We start from the raw sequence: 24,533 nt of genomic DNA on the forward strand, positions 1-24,533 counted from the left end.
TATGAACATGCTAGTCTTATTATCTCAAAGATTACGGCATATCTTTCAGTGTATTGTAACAAAGAATTCAATCCTCTTTCAACCCATACTTAGCTTTCAGTTTAGTGTACCAAGAATACAAGCTTCTTTCAACTCATATTTACTAAATAAAATCCAGTAGTGCATAGTTACAATGCATGTAGATTCATGAACGCAGGCAACAAAGCAGAGAATCTAATCCATTGCCATCCAAAATGGAAGAAAGTGACCCACATGATAAGCAGAAAAATTCCCTCAGAAGATGCCCTATTGTTGCTTATAGTAACCACCTTGATGGGGAGGATATGGTGGAATGGTGTAAGGAGGAGGAGGATGCGATCCAGGCTGCTGTGTGGGGGCATTATAATACGGGCCGCGCCACCCAGGATAAGCAGGTTGTCCATACTCATGGCTTCCTGGTTGCTGAGGTGGCGGTGCATGATAAGGAGGCTGCTGTGATGAACTGTACGCAGGATGAGGCTGAGCAAATCCAGCCGTTGGCTGCTCCCCAGATTGGTAGTAAGGTGTCTGTGGACGGGAAGGATGATGGGTGCTTGGTGGATTTGCAGGCTGTGAGAAACCCCTTGCGGGAGGTGGCTGTCTTGCAGAAGAGGAAAAGTTGAGACCTGCCACTTGCCGTTGCACATCTTCGATCATTTCCCGACACTGGATGTTTCTGGTCATCACAAAATCGCTGCATTGTTGTTTCATGTTTGTGACTGCATCCTGTTGAAAAACCCAGGTAGGTTCTTATTCCTGCACACGTTGTGCCAGAGATAATAAACCCAAAAGCTGTGAGGAATATTTCATACCTGAAGAGTAACATAAAACTTCAGCCCCTCATTAATGTTCTCCTTGATTTCTCGGAACTTTGATATGGCGGCAGCAATTTGTTTATAACTTTTGTCACGGGAAGCTGGAAAGGAACTTGCAAGAATCAGCAAAAATTACAGACAGGAGCTACAGGATCCTCATTGGAATTATAGTTCAACATAATATAAATGCAAGATACACATAAATTCGACCTAAAGCAACATGTGGTATTATCACTAGTAAAAGAACAGTTGTTTTCAGTGGTATGGCTATTGGAAAATCACGAAGCAAATTATTCTTTTAACGGTTGGAGTGGAAGCACATAAATGCAGGGCTTCCTTCCAAGATGAGAAAAGAGAACATACAACGGCTATGGATGCAAGATACTAACGACACAAATTTCTTTGGAGAAATACAATAAAAGAAGACATCAACAATGCAGTTAGCACAAAGAATTCCTCCAATCTCTCCATGGTCAACAAAACCCAATAGATTGGAAGAACCTTACGTTTCCACTGTCAGGGTTCATAAGCTCCAGAGAAAAAGGCACATTGTCTTCGACGTCCCATTGATATCTAAACGTAAGTTGAGATAAGACAAGGGCAGGACATTGAATTTGCACCCAAAGCAGTCAACAAGCTAAGGCATCGTCTCCTCAGATATGTTGAGGTCCACAATGGAGCTTTTTTGGGGGGCCCATATTGTCTTCGATGGGTTGTCGACCTGTGGAGATCTGTCAATGACATCGCTGATGCTTTGGCCAAGGAGGGTGTTGACCTCCCGGTAACTCGGGTCATTTCTTCCATCGAAGGGGTGTAATTTATTGTGGGGTGTATTAATTTTCTTTTGGGGACTGCTTGTCCCTCACATGTGTGTTCTTTGCCATCAAGATGAAGAACCTTTGGATGATCTAATGTTGCATTGCCCATTTGCTTACTAATTTTTTTTTAAAATTGACAATTTCATTGATACTATGGAAATTCCATTGGGGACCAGGAGTCCCTACTTGCATTACATAGAATCAATTAAGGGTGGCAAGGAGCATACTCCTAGGCCTGAAAAAACCAAAAGAAGTGATCTTTTGGGTCAACCCTGCGGCGCCATCATTCCAAATAACTTCTTCACTTCCCTTTCGAATTCTTCATCTACTACCGCAGCAAGAAGTACCTTCATTTCCCCCTTCTTTTCCTTTACCATGCTCAATGGTCTCTACCATATTTGTGGGCCCCCTCCAGTCAAGATTGTGACCTACCACGTCACACAAACTTGTGCACCACATTTCAGCTGGCGAATTCCTGGAGCTATTGTGAGCCCCTAACCGTGCACAATAGCCATCCATATATTACCCAGTAGCCTACAATACCCAATAACTTAAGCTGTGTCAGATTCAACATAAATAGCCATATTTGTGGGCCCACAAAGTCAAGAACGTGACCTGCCACGTCACACATACTTCCCCACCACCTTCCAGCTGGCAAATTCAAATTTCAAAATCCCGCTCAAAGACTCAGAGCTATTGTGCGCCCCCTAACCGTACACCGTACACGGCAACCAACTACCTATTACCATCATCCGATTTCCGGCGCCTCCATCTCGCACAACCACCAAACTCCGGCGGCCTCCACCTCGCACCACCACCAAAACTCCGGTGGATCCCCATTAATTATTCCTTCCACCATCCTCTCCATCCCTACATCCACTAACCTAAAACTCAAAACCAAAATCCTACAATCTCCATTACCGCTAGCCCCTAACCCAACATTAGGCCATCTCCCACGGTCCTAAGTCTGGTCTCAGCAGTAGTCCCAATCTCGCACCTCGATCGACTACCCTACATCACCCCCGAATCTCCTGCTGGCAATCACAATGCTATCTGCGGCTACCTATCGCCTCCTCCACTCAACACGGCCTCCAGATCCAACGACCCACAGCTTCCTAAAACCATTTCCGTCATCACACGTGCGCTCCGGGTTTCTCTAGGGAGAATAGGATTTGGAATACCCGACAATGTCAATTGCCGCCGTCCGCAGCCTACATCATTCTCTTCCTCCACCACCACATCTAACCTCCTCATTTTTCCCCCCGAATCTGGCCACCCTTTTTCATAATCCTGCCACATCCACCACTTCCAATGACTCACCAACCCATTATCTCCATCCACCCTACCCATCTCCAGACCTTTCCCAATAAATCCAGCCCTTTTGGACCCAGATCCGGCCATTCCGCACCTCCAGCCACCATTGTTGTGTCACCTGCGAGGTCTGCCCAAACCTGGGCATTATCCAGCCCCCAACACCTCCCTTGCCCATCAAGAGAGAGAGATGGAGAAATCAGAGAGTATGAGAGATAGATCCGAGAGAAAGAGAGGCCAGAGAGGGAGAAAGAGGAGGGGATCAGAAAAAGCAGACAGGGAGATCAGGGAGAGATCATGAGAGAGAGAGAGAGAGAGAGAGAGAGAGAGAGAGAGAGAGAGAGAGAGAGGAGAGGGGAGAGGGGAGAGGGGAGAGGGGAGAGGGGAGAGGGGAGAGGGAGGGATCGATCAAAGCGAGAGAAAGAGGGATCAGCAAGAAAGGGGAGATATAAATTGCAAAAAAAGGAGAGAGAGAGAGATTCCATCGGCCTAGGGAGGGAGCAACAGTATCACCCCCTGTTCTTTTAATAGTTTAAGTATTTTTCAAATTTTGTAACGATGTTGAGTTCTAAGCCTACTAAAAGAAAAAGATCCTTCCTACTCTCAATATTGTATATTCTTACATCCAAATTATTTGCTTACTACTTATGGATAATCGCAATTGGAGTTTTTGGGATGTCTTGGGTTTGCCCTCAATCTATTAGCTCTCTCCTCTCTGGCTGGCGTTCAGGGCAATTTGGAGACATGGGTAGATACCTTTGGGCAACAACTCCCTACGCCATAGTATGGAACATCTGGAAAGAGAGCAATAGACATATCTTTCAGGAAAAGAGTAGAACTGCTGCCCGTGTCGCCTCTGATATCAAGGTGGAACTGGTCTCCTGGACAAAGGCAAAGAAACAACCCCATATAGGATGGGGGACCTGATAAGGAACTGGTGGTCGGTAATATGGGACAGAACCATCAGGTCCAAGCCCAAGCCTAAATGGATGAGTCCACCATCGGGGTGGTTGAAACTTAACTTTGATGGAAGTTCATTGGGGAAATCCGGGAAAGGCAGGGATTGGAGTAATTAGAAATTCCTCTGGGACGATTATTATGACGTACTCGGGACCATGTGGTATATGTGATGCTAACGAGGCCGAGGCTAAAGCCTTACTGTTTGGCCTGCGGTGGGCATTTGAACACGATCAACGTCCCCTCATAGTGGAAGGCGATTCCTCAAATGTGGTAACCTGGGCCTCTGAATCAGCAAAGGGTCGTTGGAGATTGTAGGATTCTGTTGCAGAGATACTGGATCTTATGCGGGTAGTTAATCCAAACCTCGAACACCGCAGGCGATCGGCAAATGAGATGGCCGACACTGAAGCTAAGGCGGGAGCTAATAGGGAGGATTTTGAAGTAGTATCATATTTGTAATTAGCCTCGATCCTTAGGGAAGGGTACTGTACTCCTGACTTCTAGAAGGACAGATATGCCTTCTTCCTTTTTGTAAAATTTCGTGTACGCTTGATACCCAACTAATACTTGTAAAAGCAGGATGGGACTATTGGTCCCAAATGCTATTTCAAAATTAATGAAAATTGTCAAGTTTAAAAAAAAAAAAAGGAAAAAAAAAATCTCTTTGATGGGATGTCGATGCCTAAACGTAAGTCAAGATAAGATATGGGCAGGGCATCGGCATTGCACCCAAAGTGGTCAACAAGCAAAGGTATCTTCTCCTTAGGTATGTTGAGGCCTGCAATGGAGCTTTTTTTTAATGTCAACCTTGAAATCCATCACCGCCTCAAACCATCTCAACATCAACTTTAAATTCATCATCTGAGCCTTCAAATCCTTGCAAAACATGAGCATATCATCATCAATATAGAGGTGGGATATCCAAACCTCCCCATTGACCGTGCTTCAAACAACCCCATATCCTCTGACACTGCCACCACCTTTTTAGACGCTTCCCCAACAATAGCAAAAACAAGAAAGGAAACAAGGTATCACCTTGCTCAAGCACACTGAGACTCTGAAAGAAAGGATGTCAAACACGCACCTGAATCCACCCTCTACATCTCTTGTTGAAACCCATTCTTTCCAACATATATAAGAAAAACTTGGATTTCACGTGGTCATACACCTCTTCCAAATCAATCTAGCATATGAGGCTGCTCTCTCCCTTCTTTTTCCATGAATATAAACATCCGTTCCTGATGAGGGCCCCATCAAGGATTTGACGCCCTTCAACAAAGACACCCTCTTTTAAGGAAGATGACTCCATCTATTGCTTTCCTCAACGTTATAGCCAAGCCGCCAAGGTCTTAGAAATAATCTTATAGAGGCTTCCCACAAAGCTAATAAGCTTCAAGTCAACAACCCCTATTTTCTCAAGAATAAGAACAACAAATGTAGCCTTAGCTTGAATAACTCTTCCGTTATTTTCATTTAATCACCCTGCACTCCCGGTTGTCATGAAAGCATGCCATAGTGAAGTCTACCGGTCTAGGAGCCTTGTCACTATCCATAGTGAATATAGCCAACACACTTCTTCCTCCTCGAAAGCTTGCTCAAACCAAGAAGTCGCATCCCTTGCCAACTTTTTAAACTCCACCTAGAGAGGGTCTCCACATGTTTTGGACAGAATATAACTCCGTATAAAACCCAAAAACATCCTCTTCAATCTCCTTTTCATCTTCAACCACTGCCTCACCCACTTTGATTGCCTGCAAGTAGTTAACCTTTCTTCTCAAGCTAGCTTTCTTGTGGAAAAAGTGGTATTTCTATCCCCATCTTCTAGCCACAACACTTTCAATTCTGCCTACATTTTAGTCTTCCATTCTTAGACTATCTTCCTTATCATTTTTTTAAATTTCTATCCCCATCTTTTAGCCACGGCACTTTCAATTCTGCCTTCATTTAGTCTCCTCAATCCTTAGACTATCTTCAATTCCTCTCTTTTTTATTGATCTCCCCAAGACTTCCTGTTCTGAAAGCTCCCCTACCCCTGGAACTGTTGCTTCCTCATTCCACTCTCATTTCATGCAACTTTTTTTTTTTTTTGAAAAGTGACAATATATTTATATACTGAGAGCATTACAAAAAAACAGAGGGGACCAGAAGTCCCCCTGATTACAGCATAAGAATGATTCTTATGCCCAAAAGAAGACCTACGAGTCTACTAGGAGACAATACATTTCCAGAAATTAACTTAATCTTCACCAAAAACCTACTGTAACTTAACTCAATAATTCATAAAAACTTTTCAGATACCCCTGGAACTGTTGCTTCCTCATTCTACTCTCATTTCATGAAACCTTTTTTTTTTTTTGAAAAGTGACAATATATTTATATACTGAGAGCATTACAAAAAAAGAGAGGGGACCAGAAGTCCCCCTGATTATACCATAAGAATGATTCTTATGCCCAAAACAAGACCTACTGAGTCTACTAGGAGACAATACATTTCCAGAAATTAACTTAATCTTCACCAAAAACCTACTGTAACTTAGCCCAATAATTCATAAAATCTTTTCAGATACCCCTTTCACCGTAGCAAAAATAGAGATTCAGAGGATAATTCCTCGAGCAGTGAAGGTCGAAAGTCCCTCAAGCACGCTCAGGTAATCTCATCTCATTTCATGCAACTAAGGTCCCTTCTTACCATCAAGAGGGAGGATGGTGGTGGTGGCTCGATCATGAATTCCAAATGCTGGCTTGAGTGGTCATCATATCATAGTGGAGGTGCCAAGATAAATGATTCATGCAACAGTGGAGGTGGCAGATGGAGTTGTGGAGTATGGGAGTCCTGATCTTATGATGGTTCTAGACCAAGGTGATAGACTTATTTGCAGAAGATAGGAAGCATCATTAGAAGGAACATTGGAAATTTGTGAGCAGTGAAAATGAAAGGTAACTTTGTATCAATTATTGAAGATATCTCTTAGAATTTTATGTCAATATTTAAATGAAGCACAGAAATTAGTTCATAGATTGTGAAAGAAGGTATTCTCTTAAATACAGGCACCTGAGATGCTTGTCAAAAACTTGGGTGATAATATGCTGCAATACTTATGATGGATCTTCACAGACTGGTATACTCATTCATATATTTCAATATTTGGCAGGGATTCCCACTCCATACAGTCTCTAAAAAAGTTACTAATATAACCTTCCTAATCCTACATTTTCAATGGCTCAATTATTTGCATAACCTACTTAACAGACTTCCTCCGGTAAACTCATGTGTGTAGGGATTTGCAAGGGACTTCCGTAGAAAGGCTGTTGCAAGAGAAAGTAGGCACCCAGGTTCACTTTTCAGCAGATTTTGTCTTATTCATTTAATTCATTAGAGGTGTCTGCTCTCTCATGCAACAGCCAGCTGCAAAATGCCTTTCTGCGAAAGTCCGTAGCAAATCCGGTGTGTGTGTGTGAGGAATGTTAAACTGAAAGGCACCCTTGCTAACAAGGGCACTCCCATTGGATCACATCATCAAGTGCATTTATAATAGCACTGAAAAATGTTCAAGTAGAAGAAATCATTAGTGCACATTGGTGGCTCGGCAGTAATTGTCACTCCACATATTATTTTTGCTTCTACAAGTTTTGAAACATATCCATGATAATGTAGACAGAAATTGCATGAGGCTTTTAAAAGCACCCGGGTTACACTCATGGACAAATATAAAATGCTTATTTCATACCACAAGTTAAGAAGTAACTCATATAAAAAATGAAATCAGTAATAACATCAGCATGTTCACTAAATTCAACCAATTCCCTATGAAGACTTGCAGGTAATGATAAATGAAACCAACCTCTGTAGTCCTCCAGATTAAAGATGGCAGCAAAATGATCATTTTGAGCCTGAAAATAAGAACATTGAACATTTCAGCACTGTAATAACTTATCATTTAGTATTTATATCTTATATCATTAAGTGTTTTTATCTTCGATTATAATCTTGTCATAAAAGAAATTGCTCAGATACAGGTAAAATTATGCAGTAAGAAATAGAACTTCAATTTTTAGATATGGATGGGGGAAGCATGAAACTAAAACCATCCCCATTAATGGTCTATCAAATTTCCAAGTGACTGCAGATTGCCGTAATGCAGCTCTGTCTCAGTTTCTACCATAAACACAAAATAAATATTAATTATCGAGAACATCTATAAGCTATTAACAACTTTAACCTCATTTTTGACACTTGGGTCATTATTGTCCATGTGAACATGATATCAAACAATATGCTTGGTGCATTGTGAAATAAAAGGACAAAAAGAAAATTAGGAGCACATGAAACAGAGAACGAATCAACTTTTTATCTAATTCATCTGACAAAAACATGGAAAACCAATCTAACCAAGTAGAAAATTAAGCTGTATAAGCCATTAGCTTGCATTCTAACTTAAAGCTCGTCTCAAACGCACCAGAAGTATTAGGTTGCTTATAATGATGACAAAGAAACCGTCAGTTGGTTTTTTTATCTGACAAAGAACCTTTGACAATAGGTCACGTTGGTGCTCACGTTTGAACATAATGTGTTTCCGTATGCCTCCGAGTTCTTTTTCTTCCAGTGCAGATTTACAACTGTCTTTCTATTTGTTGCTACTTAACTAGGAGGTAGTAACTTGACTTTAATAGTCAAATTCATTGGTCCAAATGCTCCAATTTTTTAGCCATAATCTGGAGCAATGTCGCAAATAATTTAAAAAGAATTACCAAAGGGGTTAAATGTGCATTGAATACACTTATGTTTAACTGCCTAAATAGCATTGAATACTGCATCAAACACTCCTAACACTCCTCTACACTACATATCCCTGTACAGTTAAATATTTAACATATTAATGTTCCAGTATTCACTTTATGAACAATTCAGAATCAATTGTCGTATTGTTAGGATAAAACTCTCTCTCCAAATAGTATCGTAATAATTGTCTTCACAATATTCACATTTAGTTATGAATGTGTCCATGCGTTAAGAAAGAACAAATAAGAAAGTGCATTCATTATGTGTCATTTAAGCAATCCATTTCTTTCATGACGAATTAAAGACCATTTGATAGAAACCCCATTAAACGACTTCTGAGTTCATATCCAGGGTAGGGTCATTGAGAGAACTGAGAGTTAATGTCAAACATAAGATCCAAAAGATCCAACCAATAGTAGCTAATAGACGAGATCAAGGTGGCTTCTTATTGGAGTTAATCATATCTATCAACACCTTACTATCAGCTTCTCTGTGAACCCCAAGTGCCATCTAAAATGCCTCTCATTTCAGCCTAAAAGTTAGAACCGACCCCATAAAATGGGAGAAGGCAAATATGAGCTTACTCTTATGATCTCTAAAGATACTGTCAGTCCCCCACCACCAGAGATACCATGATTACCTTTAGAAGCACTTTCCATATTCAACTTTATCTTCATGCTTCTAGTTTTCAGCCAGAAAACTTTAAGGATTGTAGGCCTCAGGGGCCTACTAGGAAAAATGCCAATGGTACCAAGAGCCTAAAATCTCAGGAGAGCTTTCGCAAGTAGGAGTGAGCGATTTAGATAGTGAAATACACTGTGTTGAAACAATCTTAAACATGATATTAGGAAGGTATAGAAAGTCCTTCCATAAGACACATCTTTCCTTCCAAATCTCCCTACATGTGTATGTGCTGCATCACCTACTCTATAAAAGCAGTTTTTTTTTTCCCTAGTCTGAAGCAACCCCCAACTCTAAAATATAAAAGAACTGTTAGTCTAAGAAACTCTCCAAACCCCATTTTCGAAAAACGGGCTAGAACCTTCTAAATCAATCAGAACACTCCGAAACAAAATCCCATCACACCTGACCTACATTTGAATGCACACCCAAATTGCAATTTGGGTATACATTGAAACGCACCCAGACAAGCTATAGACTTCTATTTTGAACTGAAACATTAAAACTTCTAATTTAAACAACTTCTACAAAAATCCCAAAATCCAGAATTGATCGGCACATCTAATTTTAGAATGAATGGACCTATGTTCGGTGTTCATGATGCCAAAAGAACTTCATGCTAACATCATCAGCAAGATCCAGCAAAAAACTGATTTTGATGCTTCTATATTATTCTTTTTATAGCGGCTAGAGGGTCCTTTTGATTCTTATTTGGGGCCTGGTAGTTCAAATTATGGTCAGCATCACTAAGTTCTATAGCCTGCCTCCAAGGCGACCAAAGGTGTTCTACATTGTGGTCAAGCTAATGACACTGTATGAAACTAGTTGGAGGTTCCATGTCAAAGCAAAGATCCCACATCGGATTAGTAGATGGAAGTGGAAGGGCTTATAAGGGAATGCACACCTTCCCTTTAAAGGCTAGCTGTTAGGGGTGAGTTCTACCCGGGTCCCAATAAATGGTATCAGAGCCGGGCCGCGGCAACCCCAGTGAATGCCTCTGAGGGCGGAAAAGTCCCTCGGGGAAGATCTCGGTAACCCCGGTATGCCTTTGAGGATGATGAAATTCCCTCAGGGAAGATCTCGTAGTTCCCATGTTGCCTCCGTGTGGAGGGGCAAGATTGTCCGCGTTGCTTCCATGCGGAGGGGGGGATTGTTGGGGGTTCCACGTGAAAGCAAAGATCCCACATCGGATAAGTAGATGGATGTGGATGGGCTTATAAGGGAATGGGCACCCTCGCCTTAACGGCTAGCTTTTGGGGGTGAGTTCTACCCGGGTCCCAACAAAACTGTTGGTAAACTGTTTAGGATGCTAAATGGAAACTGTGAGATTGTCTGCAAAAGGAAACCTTACAACATGCTAGTGCATGTATATTACATAGTGAAAAGTGTAAGAATGTTTCAGTAACGGGTATTCTTATTCTTGTTTGCTACCCCACATAACATGCTTCGATATAATCTAAAACAAAAAATTAGCAATAGCCTATTGCATAGAAGCAAAGGATAACAAACTTTGGGCATTTCAAGATATTGAACCATTGATTCAGAAAACATGTGAAAACTAACTGACCTGGATTTGCAGCAATAACTGCTCTTGTGCCTCTATGTTTTGGGCAATGTCTTCACAGATAAGATCATACTTTGCTATCTCCTTCTTGAAAAAATCCTCATAGGATCCAGTGGTTGTCATCAACTTGGGTAGTATATCATCCTGCAATACGGCTATATAAGTGTCCAACAAGGGCATGTTCATATCTGAATTTTCATGAAGGCTATGCCAACAATCATTCTGAAAGATGGCCATAATTTTTATTTATTTTGTGACTAATAACAGAAAGGCCAGAAAAATCAAAACTTTCCATTTTAAAGTTGGGTTGGCAAATAGGCAGAAAACAATTCTTCAATAATCTGATGAGTGCATTACATAACAAATATTGATTACAAGTGAGAATTTGAGAGTTAATACATGGATAAAACAATAAAGCAGCACTGTATTAGGGAGCTGCTAATATGAACAATCCAAGAGGCAGAACCGTGTGAGAAGTTGGAAATACCCTTTGAACTGTAGAGAAGAAATGGTGTAGAGAACAATATATATATATTTTTTTAAGATCTAAATTTTTTCCTTTGGTGCTTAAATGCTCTGTGTTCCCACAAAATCTTAGATAAAGTGTATGCTAAATCAGTCACCAAAGTATATAGCAGCAGCTAAAGACAATCCTAGGTCCACTCCTTTGCCTACTAAAGAATGAGATCACCAAGTCATCCCAATAGCTCCTAACTTAATATTAGTTAGATATTCCATGAAAAGGATAGATGAGACAATAATCGATGAGGCAGCACTGCCGATTCTAAATCATGGCTGTGCGGATTTTGCTTAACCTCTGGTGTTTGTTCATAGTTTCTAAAAATAAGAGCATGAATGAAACAAAATTGAACTTCTAGTCGCTTTTAAGAAGACCCTTTAAGCTGCTACCGGTAAGAATCAGTTTTAAACCAGCAATGATTTTGGTTAACTTCTGCTGTTTGTTCATGGTTTCCCAAAAGAAGAGCATGAATGAAACAAACTGCCAGGTAAGAACCTTTTTTAACCCAGCAATGATGAAAGGTTCTTTCCCTAATAAAACCCATACAAGCATTTATAAAAGAACATTGTTTATTATAATAAAATGGAATGGTAAATTTCACCTAGGAAGCCATGAATCTCAACTAATAACAAAATTCATGAATCCTTAAGCATAGGCTGCAGTAAGCATGCATAAATGGTCTGTCGCAAATAGGAATGAATGTAACAAGAGCAGCATTCGTGAGAATTCATGTGCATCTAGCGTAATAATTAAGGAGACGAAAGGTTTTCCATATCCTAAAATGAGCAATCTATGAATAACAGAATTATAAGTAGAGACCGATCACACCTTCCTTCTCATCTCTTTAAGCATGTCTTCAAGAGCTGCCCGTTGTGCACCAAGTGTCTCCAATTGCCTCTGCATAGTATGAGCATATTTTAGAAAAGAAATGAATCCCACCTAATAATAATGTATGTACTGATGGTAAAATGAACTTCAAGAGACAGAACTATTTGCAGTGTTGCATGGATTGAAGAGACAAAACTATTTGTTTTGGTACTTTCCACCCATCACTTTTATTTAGAAAACTTCCATTAGTTCAAACAATTCAAAATGATTTGTAGTAGACAATGAAGAAAAATTCTAAAATGGATGGAGAGGTACTAAAACAAGCGGGTGAAAAATACCACAACTGATGGTTAAAATGAACTTCAAGAGACAGAACTATTTGTAGTGTTGCATGGATTGAAGAGACAAAACTTTTTGTTTTGGTACTTTCTGCCCATCACTTTTATTTAGAAAACTTCCATTAGTTCAAACAATTCAAAATGATTTGTAGTAGACAATGAAGAAAATTTCTAAAATGGATGGAGAGGTACTAAAACAAGCGGGTGAAAAATACCACAACTGATGGTTAAAATGAACTTCAAGAGACAGAACTATTTGTAGTGTTGCATGGATTGAAGAGACAAAACTATTTGTTTTGGTACTTTCGGCCCATCACTTTTATTTAGAAAACTTCCATTAGTTCAAACAAATCAAAATGATTTGTAGTAGACAATGAAGAAAAATTCTAAAATGTATGGAGAGGTACTAAAACAAGCGGGTGAAACACACACACTGTTGGGGTAAATGCGTGCAGTCAATTTTTGGGTCCCATGTGGGGACATGTTTATGCAATCTAGACTATGACTTTGTGGAACATCATGCTCATGAGACAACCTGCATGGTCTTGATCCCATGCCGAACGGACATCTGATGCATAAGATAAAGGACAACAAAATCTACGGTCAAGCTTTTCTTGATGGAACCCTAGACAAGGCTTGATGGATTAAGGACCTCGGATCATACAGTGTAAGTGTTTTCAACAAGATTTAGCCAGACACGTGGCCTCCAATCGAATCAACTGATCCAGTTGCATACGAGTGGCATAAGTGGGGCCAAAAAATTGGGTGTTAGGAACTTCCTAATGATTTCGGTGCAACCATGTTTTGATACTGGGACAAACTCACTTTGCCTTGCAGTTACACTTTCTGATTGGCCGCTGAGTACCTTTTGGGAATTGTAATAGGCTAATAGCCCTTTACAGCTGGTTAAACAATGTTTGCCATCAAAATGGTATTAACACCTTCAAATATGGTTGTGCTGATTTTACTGCTACTATTCATCTTCATTTTCACTATCAAAACTACATGATAGGGCGCACACACACAATAGGGATCATACTACAACTCAAATCAGAAAACACAAGAAAGGGTAGAATAGTCAGACCCAAACTCTTGATTGCAGGTATGATGATGAGGTGGGGCTCACATGGGCCGTTCATTGGGTCATGATGAGCACCCCAAGTTGAAGAGCATAAAATCAAAGGGTGAACAGATGGACTTTTTGAGCAATACAGCACGCCATTTGTGAAATATCAAATTACCCCCTATGGTCGTACAAGCCAAAATTAGTGTTTTAACTTTATCCTTTTCATTTGGGCCTGGTTTTTAGTTGTTTCAATTTCTTTCTTAGTTAGTTCAATTTCCCTCTTAAATAATTGGGTCTGGTCCACTCTTATATCGGCTCTAACTTGGATGATTTTGGAAGTTTATGCTATTTTGTATATAGGGTTCCCATGTAACAATAGACTTATATACGGTTCTCATAAATTTCAGATTACACTTAATGAAGAATTTTGGGAAGCTATTTCACCAAGCCACCTTACAGCCGTGGGAGTGTGAGACCTTCATCTAGGTATGATGGCTGGAGAAATCACTACAGTGATTCTAGAGTTTGTTCGTCTCTTTATTCACTGTTAAAGGAACTTTCTTCTGCAATTTCCATTTAGTTTCATACTATTTTAGTGGTTGAACCTGTTCTTCTTTCATAAACCAATATCTCTCTAATTATCTTCTGCATATACCACTTGGCCACTTCATTCCACCATCTTTTTTTTGAAATGGACTTCATTCCACCATCTGCTTCATCCCAAATCTTGTTAAACCCCTAAACTAAGCCAAGCCATTCACCAGTCCCTTGTGTCTTAACCCTGTCCCAGACCTGAACCCCAACAACACCTTTTCTCTGACCACTCAGCTCTCCCATCTAATCAGAAAATATCTGTCCAAGGACACTGCCTCTTTTGCAAAGCTAGTCTCTATGGAATTCAAACCATTCTATTGGTATATTGCAAGCTTGGAATTGCGACTTGTGAGAAGAACCCATGGAAATGCATCGATATGTTGCATTCAGAGACTATCTCATGTGGTTTCCAGAGCACGAAATCAGAATCGACAGTTTTTTAGCTAAAAACGCAATCCCGGGCTACTTGAAACTGAATGGAAAAGGCAAAAAAAAAAAAAAAAAAAACGGCGGCCCAGTGCACAAGGCTCCCGCCATTGCAGGGTCTGGGGAGGGCTACATGTACGCAGCTGAATGAAGAAGGCAATGACGCTTTAAAATTTACCATTTATCTTCAAACTGTTGGTTAAAGAGAGGAAAAATGATCGCCTAATTTAAACTAAGATGGAAGGTCAGTTATAAATAGAGCCTAGCGCAGGCATCATACTCATTCCCACTTTCATATGTGCACACAGAATCAATAAATAACAGGGTAATGTTTACAACGTATTAGACCAATAGTCCAATACACATTGGGTGCGTTTGGATTGCCGGAATCGGGAAATGGTATCGGTATCACATTCCAATCCAATTCCAATTCCCTCCGTAAACGGTTAATGATTCTATTTCTAGTGTTTGGGTAGCGCTGGAATTTAATAAGGGAATCAATTGTGATTCCGGTTCTAGAATTTGGTACCCTCCACACCAACGTCGGAATGGAAGTAAATTTTCAATACATATTTCATACGTTCTCAATCAATAAGACTTGTTCTGCGATTGGGTGTCCAAAATAGAAGAGGGATGCTAAACTCACAGGAGCCCTTGCAGAAACCGCCTACAAGGGTTTCTACAAGGGTTCCTGTGAGTTTAGCATACCTCAAAATAGAATCAAGTCAGTAAAACATTTTCACATCAGGTCATTGAGTGTCAAAACTCAAAAATACAAAACCTCACAAAGAGTAGTCAAAGCAAGTTAATATGAACCATAGCTTAGATGTAATAAAAGGATGTGTTCAGGTATTCACAAGTGGTTTATACGAGTAGCTACATCAAATATGAAATAGTGATGTCATACATGTCTCTCTAAAATGTGTACATAGATTTCTGAATGTGAATGTGTAAGCAAGTCATTAGCTCTACAAATTATTTAGGGAAATGATATCAGCACAACCGTATTTTGATATTTTCACAAACCATCTTGTCTTTAGTACAAAAAGCTCTCAGGAGACAATTAAAGAAGAAATGTATAAAAATTATGAAATATTGTACAAGTTATACATCTGCACATCATTAGCTCTACCGAGACATTAAATCAGTTACATTTTAAAATCAGTTGAAAACGTAAAATCAGTTACATTTTATGACGTGGATCCAATCAAGAGCCCTTTTGTGGCTCTTTATGGAAGGGCCCCCTTGTATTTATCATTCCTCTAAAAACACAGATATAAATAAATAAATATATATATATATATGGTTCCTGCGCTCGAGCGCAGATAGCTTATCTGCGCTTGAATGATGGGGTGGGGGGGGGTGATCCGGTCTGGTTTTTGCCCAGAGAGAGAGAGAGAGAGAGACTGGATTTTTATTTTGAAAAAAAAAACAGCTCTCTGAATTTTGGCCAAAACAGAGAGAGAGAGAGAGAGACTCTCTGGAATTTTTTTATTTTTTTTGGAAAAATAACCGCTCTCTGGATTTTGGCCAAAAACAGAGAGGAGGAGAAGAGAGATACAACTCTGGTTTTTGCCCCAAAACATAGAAAGAGAGAACCGACTATGGTTTTTGCCCCAGAGAGAGAGAGAGAGAGAGGAGGAGGAGGAGGAAAGTAAACGAGAAAGGTAAGTTTGAGAGGAGAGATGGTCTTCAACGAAAACTAAAATCGCCGATTTTTTTCTTCTTGCGATTCCTGGAATCAGAATACCACCCCCTTGGACGGGTAACAGAAAGCGCTAAATATTCCCGCTTGGCAAATGAAACCAAACGTGGGAATTGCCTAAATCGGTATCATATACCGATATCGATTCCCCATTCCCTCGATCTAAACGCACCCATTAAGGAACATAACAGAATAAAAAAACTATGCAGAGATAGATAAAAGAAACGTCCAAAGTAGGTAATTTCAGTACTCAAATATTAAAGACAAAAGGAGGTAATTTCAGTTTCCAAATATTAACACTCCCAATAATTGTGCTTACAATTTTTAACAATGCATGACACAACGGAAGAGGTCAAGTACATATCCACTAATCTATTCCAATGTTGAGACTTGAGAACCTAATTTTGATTCATACCATAGTTGCCAGAGTGCAAGCAAATGCGAGAAGAGATGTGGGAAGCAGAAGCAATATGCAACGGGTTCAAAAAAGAGAAAATAGAAGGAATAAATGAGGAAAGTAATGAGGAAATGTGTGGGAAGCGCCATGAGGAGTGAATATGAAGCATGTAACAAGCCTCAGTAGAAGCGAACAAGAAGTGTAAAGAAACACATAAGGTTATGGTAGGTTAGGGTTACAGTTAGTTAAAGATACTCACGGATGATTAGAATTACAAGTTTTATGGATTTATACTTTTACAAGCTTGATATTTTATTAATTTAGATTCAATGTCATGTTTTTGAAAAAAAAATCATATAATTTTTATTTGAAACATAAGAAGAGTTTTTAGAGTTTTTTTTTTTTTTTTAATGGTAAGTTTTTAGAGTTTTAAATAAATTCCATTCTAAATATACTCATTTGATACTACCAAAAGAGGAGCACTCTTTTAGGCTCTGATCGTTTCGGATTATGACAACCGATTGTGAGTGCCAAACTGATTATTGGAATCGAAATTATGTTTAAATTTGAATCCAATAGTTGGTTTAGCACTCACAATCAGTTGTCATAATCTTAAATGAACAGGGCCTTAGAAAAACATAATCACCTAAATAGGGAATGTATTGGGAATTAGGACGAAGAGCGCTTCAGCTAAATATGGGAAGTGAGAAGAGTTTAGCTTCCGAAGTGAGCTTCCAACCCAACTAGAGAGCTTAAGGTAACTATGGTTCATACACAACAAACTAGACCAAGTAAATGCTCAAGGATACAGCTATTTATAAGGGCAATAACAATTAGCCCCTTCCTAACTCAAGCAGTCACCCAAACCATGCTAAATTTTTTATTTTGATGAGTGGCAGCGCCATCAATAGCTTAAATAAAAATAATTCTAAACTGGGTAAGAAGGTGTGAGAACACTTGGTTCAGGCTCCCCATGGTGAATGAACAAGGTGTACAACTCAGTTGTACCAGCTACTAGATTAAAAAAAACTACTAGTAAAAATGGTTTCTTGCAACAATTCTTAAAGAAAAGCAACAAAATGAGCTAGATAGCCTTAATAAAGAAATTACCAAACTCTGTTTCAAGGTTCCCACAATAGCGTCTTCGTTGCTGTCCAAAGACATAATTGGCCTTGCAAGACTAGGAAGGGCGGATTCTATCTGTAATTCATAGTAGAAATGAAAATTAGTGGAGAAGGAAGCACGTAGGCATAACCAAAAACCCAATAATAGATGGTGCAAAGCATGTGGACATCAACACAGAACTTATCATTTGGTTAAGATAAATGTCGAACTTAACAATCGATGGATCTAACATGGCGTAGTTACTACATATATATACCACCTGGAAATAAAGTTCCAACATTTACAGAATTACGGGAGGATTTAAGATCATGTAGTTTAGTATAAACACCAACAAAGACACAACATTTAAAGAATTCCTGATGCATCTAGTATCATGTAGTTTAGCATATAACACCTGCAAACAAAGACACAGAATTTAAAGAATCGCTATCAACATTTAACACCTTCATTAAACGTATTTCAGGTATGGAATTGGTTGGGTTTTAATTCTGTTCGTAAGATTTTGTTTGGTTCGTTGTTGTTTAAATGGTGGGGACCATGCCATTCCAACTTAAGATTTTAATAAGGCAGTCATTATTTTTATTTGGACAGCTGATATTAGAATAAAATAAAGGGCTAGGGTTAGTTTTAGGGCTGGAATGTAGCTATAAATCAAATATGTGCTTCCTTGCTGCGTTACTAAAGAATGTATACATTCAACTACATAGATTGGACTGTTCTTTCTTTTGGCTGATAGAACTATGGTTAAGAAGGTTTTTTAGAAGAAAAAAACAGCAAGAAAAAATATCGATACAGATATAATGAAGTGGACTGCGGGAGTACACAACTATTGAGTGTTATCCCTTGCAGATTGCAAATAGTTTTCAAATTAACAACCAATTACAATCTATTGGCATAACTAACAGGAATATTACACAATTATAATAAAAATTAATGTTATAAATTTTGAAAAGATGATAAATCATATTCGTATGAATGGTGAAGAAAGGTTTTTCTATTCACATATTCTAACCAGTAAGCAGATGCTCGAGACAAGGGTGGTGTTCATAGGGACTTGCTATTTTTATTTTTATTTTTTATTTTTATTCTTTACCAATACCCCAGACCCCACAATGGCAGGAGCCTCGTGCACTGGGCCGCCCTTTTTTTTTAGTGAGGAACTTGCTATTGTGAGGCAATTTCTAACCCAGCGTTGTAATGCTTTTTTACTATATTTTCAGCTGCGATGGAATCTTTTGGTTATCATCTCAAACAAAAAACAAACCTCATGCTCCACGGCCAAAAGGTAAGATGATTCTTCAGCTGAAGGGAAAAATATAGAAGTCAAGGGGTTCAACAATTTTTTCACGTGTAGTTAAACCAATTTGATTCACAAAAGCAAAGTTGAAAATAGGATATACATTACAGAAACATGTTCTAAATATCACTATACAGTGCATTGGGTCGTTATGTATCCATCAGAAATGTGTACGAGTGCATTGGGCCATTATGTATCTATCAGAAATGTGTACGAACCATGATAATATTGGCCTATGTTACCGTTCTGAGTGGGGGCCCGCCTAGGTCTGGGACTGGGTGGGACCAAGCCTGATATGGGATAGGTTTAAAGGGCCTTGCCTAATGCGTTCCATCATCTCTAGAGCTTCTAGCGTATTGGTAAGGTACCTAACATTTGGTATCAGAGCAGCTACCATGTCCCGTGTTCGAGTCACGGTAGGGGTGACCTGTGGAAAGCCCTACCTGAAAAAAGGCCAATGTGAAAGCCATCAGAGAGTGGGCCGCCGAGGACAGTAGATGTGGAAGCGTGGTGGAATGTTACAGTCCTGAGTGGCGGCCCGCCTAGGTATGGGACTGGGTGGGACCCAGCATGGTATGGGACATGTTTTGCCTAATGCGTTCCATCAGTTGGAGCTTTTGGCGTATTGGTAAGGTACCTAACAGTAGCACTAGGATAAATTTAAAATTTGAAGACTCTGGCATTTGGTATTGGAATAGCATTGAGTTTGTGCAAATTTCGTAGGTGTAAAATTAACTTTTAGAACCACTTCTTCATAGAACCAACATTAAAATTTAAGCTATAAGATGCAGTGAAAGGAGTGTTAGGGAAAGATCAGCTTACTTACACAATTCAAAAGAAAAACTGTTACTGGAAGAAGAAAACTGCGAGAACATAGATATGTAACGATCAAACAAGTATAGATCTCTAAATCCAAAGAACATAACATCAACTGACCATCCCACTATCATAAGCTTGCAAGACTTATGTAAGATTCTAAAATAATAAATAACATAAAAAAAGTAACAAGCATACCGGACGGCGGTCAAGGATTGCCATGAGGGCAGAATGATCTTTTACTGCACGCTCAATCCGCGCATCACTTTCTGTGGCTTGCTTTAGGTTTCCAGCAAATCTGTTTAACCTATCTTGCAAGTTCTTTGTTAAAGTGGTGGACTGGGGTCTAGTCCATCGGGTCCCGAATTGGTTTCGAAATTGAACATCCTCCGTGGCTTCTTTCTGCAGAAGCTCTTCAGTCTGGACCAGCAGCTCCTGGTTCACCCTCCTTAAATCCCTAAGCTGCTGCAACTCGGGTTCTAAACCAGACGGACCACCGACAATCTGCACTGCCTCTACATCTTCTTTAAGGTCCGTGGGTAGAGTAAAATTCCCTTCCAACGCAAGAATTGAATCAGGAAGGTCCATTTCTTTGAGTTTAACTCTGGTTATCTCACTCCCTTGTTGTAATTTCTCAGCTTGTGTGCGAATAATATCATCGACCATCTCAGTATACCTAGAAAGAGCCTTTGCACTGCTTTCCGGAACGAGCGCGGCAAACAATTTTTCTTTGCTTGCATCCAAGATTTCATTCATAGGTGTGGACTTGACCAGCGAGGCCGTTGGAAGGGGTGGTAAGGAGCTGGCCAATGGAAGCCTCATGAGATAAACCCTATCATTCTCCTTCATAGCCCTTTCCAGGTTGAGATTTAGATTGGCTTCTAACTTAGAAACAACATCAAGAAGTGCGGCAGCAACCCCTTTAGCTGATTTCTTTGCATCGGCCAGTGTGCTGATCCCACTTTTCAACCGCATGATTTCTTCCGCAATTTCTTCTTTCTCATGCAATTCTAAGCCAAATCTGTAGCAAGCTTCAGCATAGAACTGGGCGGCCTTTAACTGTACATGAGAAATCCATGTGCGGTCGAAATGCTGATTAAGAGGTTGAACATTCAAAGCTGCATATGCTTCCTCATAGTAAAGGCCAACCTGGCATTGTCATTGAACAGTTCTAGTTTCATCTCCATAGATTCAAATTTCATCTCCATAAATAAAATATTAACCGATGCATTTCAAAGCACGATGACAAATTCATCTTGCTATTTAATATTTCAGATACCAACAACAATACATGGAAAGCAGGGTAAGTTATAAACTCAATATTAAATCAGACACATACATTGCAAAGTTATCACGGAAAAAAATATATCAGATGAAAAAAAATAAACAATAAACCAAGCTGAAGTAGCCAAAGTTGTAATTTAATTAGAGATTATCCACCAATTGGACCCAAAAAATCTAGTGAGATTGCTGAAATGACATACTATCCTCAGATCAGACACGGTCAGCCACATTACGACGTTGCCACAAAAAGAAACATTGAACACCAACAACAACCCAAGCCCAAGTAAGCTGGTACTGAACCTCCCACCTACAGGTTGAAGAACAAAGACTTGACCATTGAACTAGAGGTTCAATCCCTTCAAAATTTGAACCATTTCTCGATTTGTGCGTGTTATTTTATTACGATAATCTCTCTTTTATTGGGTAGGCAAGTTGGGATTGAACCTCCGACCTCCAGGTAGAAGAACAAAGCCTTGACCATTGAGCTAGAGGCTGAATCCCTGTAAAAGTCGGACCAATTCTTGATTTGTGCGTGTTATTTTATTATGATCATCTCTCTTTTGTTTTAGTAGGTAAGTTGGGATTGAACCCCGGACCTCCCTGAAAAATAACAAAGCCTTGACCACTGAGTTAGAGGCTCAATCCTTCAAGTGGCCAAATGTTGTCATTTAATTGGAGATAATCATAATCCACCGATTGGACCAAGAAATTCTAGTGAGATTGCTGAAATGAACCCCCAAATTGGAATACTAAACAAAATGAATAATAATTTGGTTACGAGATCATACACGAAAAATTTAACAAGAACAACAACAACCCAATCCCCCAAGTGGCCAAATGTTTTCATTTAATAAGAGATAATCCACCAATTGAAAAAAACTACAGAAAGTATAATTGGCTGAAAAAATGAATAAGAAGAAATCAAAAGGGGGAGGGATGCTACTAACCTGCCTGGAAACCTTAGCACAGAGCCCAGGAGGTTTCCCATCAGCAATAACCTTCTCAAAGAAACACTCTTGCGCCTGCGCAAGCATAAGCTTCTCTAACATCCCCGCGCATTCCGCCGAAACATCAACCGTAGCGGGCCCCGCCTTACCAGATTCCGTATCCCGTAGAAACCCAAAAGCCCCGGCCGCCGCCTGAAACGAATTGCAAGCGAGTTTAAGCCCATTCGCCGAAGATCGATCAACCGAAAGCGCGATCTGACTATGAACAGCACCTAAATTGAAGAGAATTGCGGATTTTTCAAGGTGAATGTTTTGTAAAGAGGCTTTTAATCTGTTTTTGAAGGTATCAAACCAAGTGAAAGTAATTGTGTTGATGTGATCATTGTCTGATGAGATTGGGAATCGAGATTCGATTAAACATAGGGCTTTGAAATAGGTTTGGAGGAGATCTCGACGAGAGTCGGTTGAGGAAGGATTAGATTTTTCTAGATCTGATCTCATTTGGCGTAGGGTTTGGAGATCGTCTTCTAGGTTTTGAGCTTCGCGTTCTGAGTAATGAAAGGCTATGTAGTTTCGGATTGGACGGTAGATTTCGATTTGTGTTGTTTTCTTTTCGTGGATTGCGAGCATCACGTTTACTGATGGGGAAGCCATGATAGTACTGTGGAGAGAAGAATTTGAAAAGAAACCCTAGAAAAACCCTAGCTCGTTACAGTCATGTCCTTGCTTTTATTTTCTATCAGAGGGAGAAGAAGATGTAGAGGGAGACGAACCAGCGAAGCAATGATATGGCCGACTGACGAAAGAAACAAGGCGCGATAAAAATGGGGACCTGATTTTTTTTTCGCCCCACTGTAGGATAATACACCCCCACTGTTAACGTGTATTGTGGGCAGACTTTAACGATTTTTATGTCAAAATCAAATCACGTTAACAGGGGGTGTATTATCCTTACCGTGGGTGCGAAAAAATCATCTCCCTCAAAATATGGTTGACTCTGATTGAGAAAAATAAGGGAATTTCGTGTAAATCGATTTTGCGACTGACTTTTGCATTTAGAGAACAGCCAAATAGTAAAATAGGCTCACTTTTCAGCAGATTTTGTCCTATTGATTTATTGCGGATGTTCTATGATGCAAAAGTCATCCGTGAAATGGCTTTCCGCGAAATCTCCTAGCAATTCGCCAAAGTGATTCCCAGAAAATAAAAATGATGAAATGTTGGACGCGGTGTTCAATTTGATAACGGCACTCCTCCCCTCAGTTTAGCATTACTGGTATTTCGTATAGGTCTAAGGTAATTTGAAGGCTACTTATATTGGCACTACTGTGTTTTAATAATTACAAAAACTCATCTTGTCTTTTCATTATCAATTGGCTTATTAACATTTGACAGCTGTTTAAAAAAAAAGTAAAGACAGGCTGAGTTTGTGCAATTATTAAAACATGGTAGTGCCAACATCAGTGGTCAGCTAAGCCTTAACAGCAAATAAACCTCACAATAACTCCAAGAGCTCCCTGGAGGGGAGCCCTTTATTGCTATATTTCAGCTGAGATAGCAAGATATATCAGTACCAAGGATTTAAATTTTGATTTTGGCATGAATTTTGATCGTTACGTAAATGGAAACAGGTAGATTTCAGTTGAAATTTTTGATGAAAATCTTATAAAATTATAGTCAGACCAAGATATCACGATTTGTGTTGGCTATATCGATCCATATAACTGAGAAATCTTAAAAATTATTCTGATTGATATCTCCCTATGTATGCCTCTTCATCTCATTGATGTATCTTCGGTCCGGTAATTGGTTGGGGACTCCACAATTGGTTGTCATAATCTAAAACAAACAGGGCCTAAATGCGTATAATATAAGAGTTCTATGTGATTCGTGAGTGTGTATTTCAAAAATACACGCCACGAAAAGTTTCAATGTCATGCCCCAAAAGTCTTCTCCATTGGATTATCCTAGCCCTCTAATATTTGGTATAAAATGAACGACTCAACAATTTGACCTCCACAAATGAAACAATTAGGATTATCCTATGAAGAAGAGTTTGAGTTTCAGGGAACGACATGTCCATACGGAGACCAAATGCTATATACATATATATATATATATAAACCTCAATCAATCTATTCATTTAAAAAAGTGCGACCCACACTTTAATCAATTCTCTTATCATTAGAATATGATTAATTGGTTGGTGGCCTCACCATCAGTTGTCACAATCTGAAACCAAA

At 39.5% G+C, this 24,533-nt stretch overlaps 1 protein-coding gene across 1 annotated transcript; it reads right to left on the bottom strand.

Annotated features, from left to right (window-relative positions):
- On the bottom strand, positions 1–23,083 carry LOC143860053 (vacuolar-sorting protein BRO1-like). The gene is made up of 8 exons (XM_077370560.1): positions 22,291–23,083; positions 20,258–21,208; positions 17,932–18,021; positions 12,296–12,364; positions 10,951–11,091; positions 7,765–7,813; positions 831–934; positions 1–744 (listed from the first exon to the last, which is right to left on the bottom strand). Exons 1-8 carry the CDS (start codon positions 22,942–22,944, stop codon positions 286–288), a joined length of 2,517 nt encoding a protein of 838 aa, XP_077226675.1. The 5' UTR covers positions 22,945–23,083; the 3' UTR covers positions 1–285.
- Between the last annotated feature and the right edge of the window lie 1,450 nt (positions 23,084–24,533).

This window comes from Tasmannia lanceolata, unplaced genomic scaffold, assembly GCF_043159265.1.
Source record: "Tasmannia lanceolata isolate RefF3 unplaced genomic scaffold, GAP_Taslan_0.1 ptg000037l, whole genome shotgun sequence".
Classification (NCBI taxonomy): domain Eukaryota; kingdom Viridiplantae; phylum Streptophyta; class Magnoliopsida; order Canellales; family Winteraceae; genus Tasmannia; species Tasmannia lanceolata.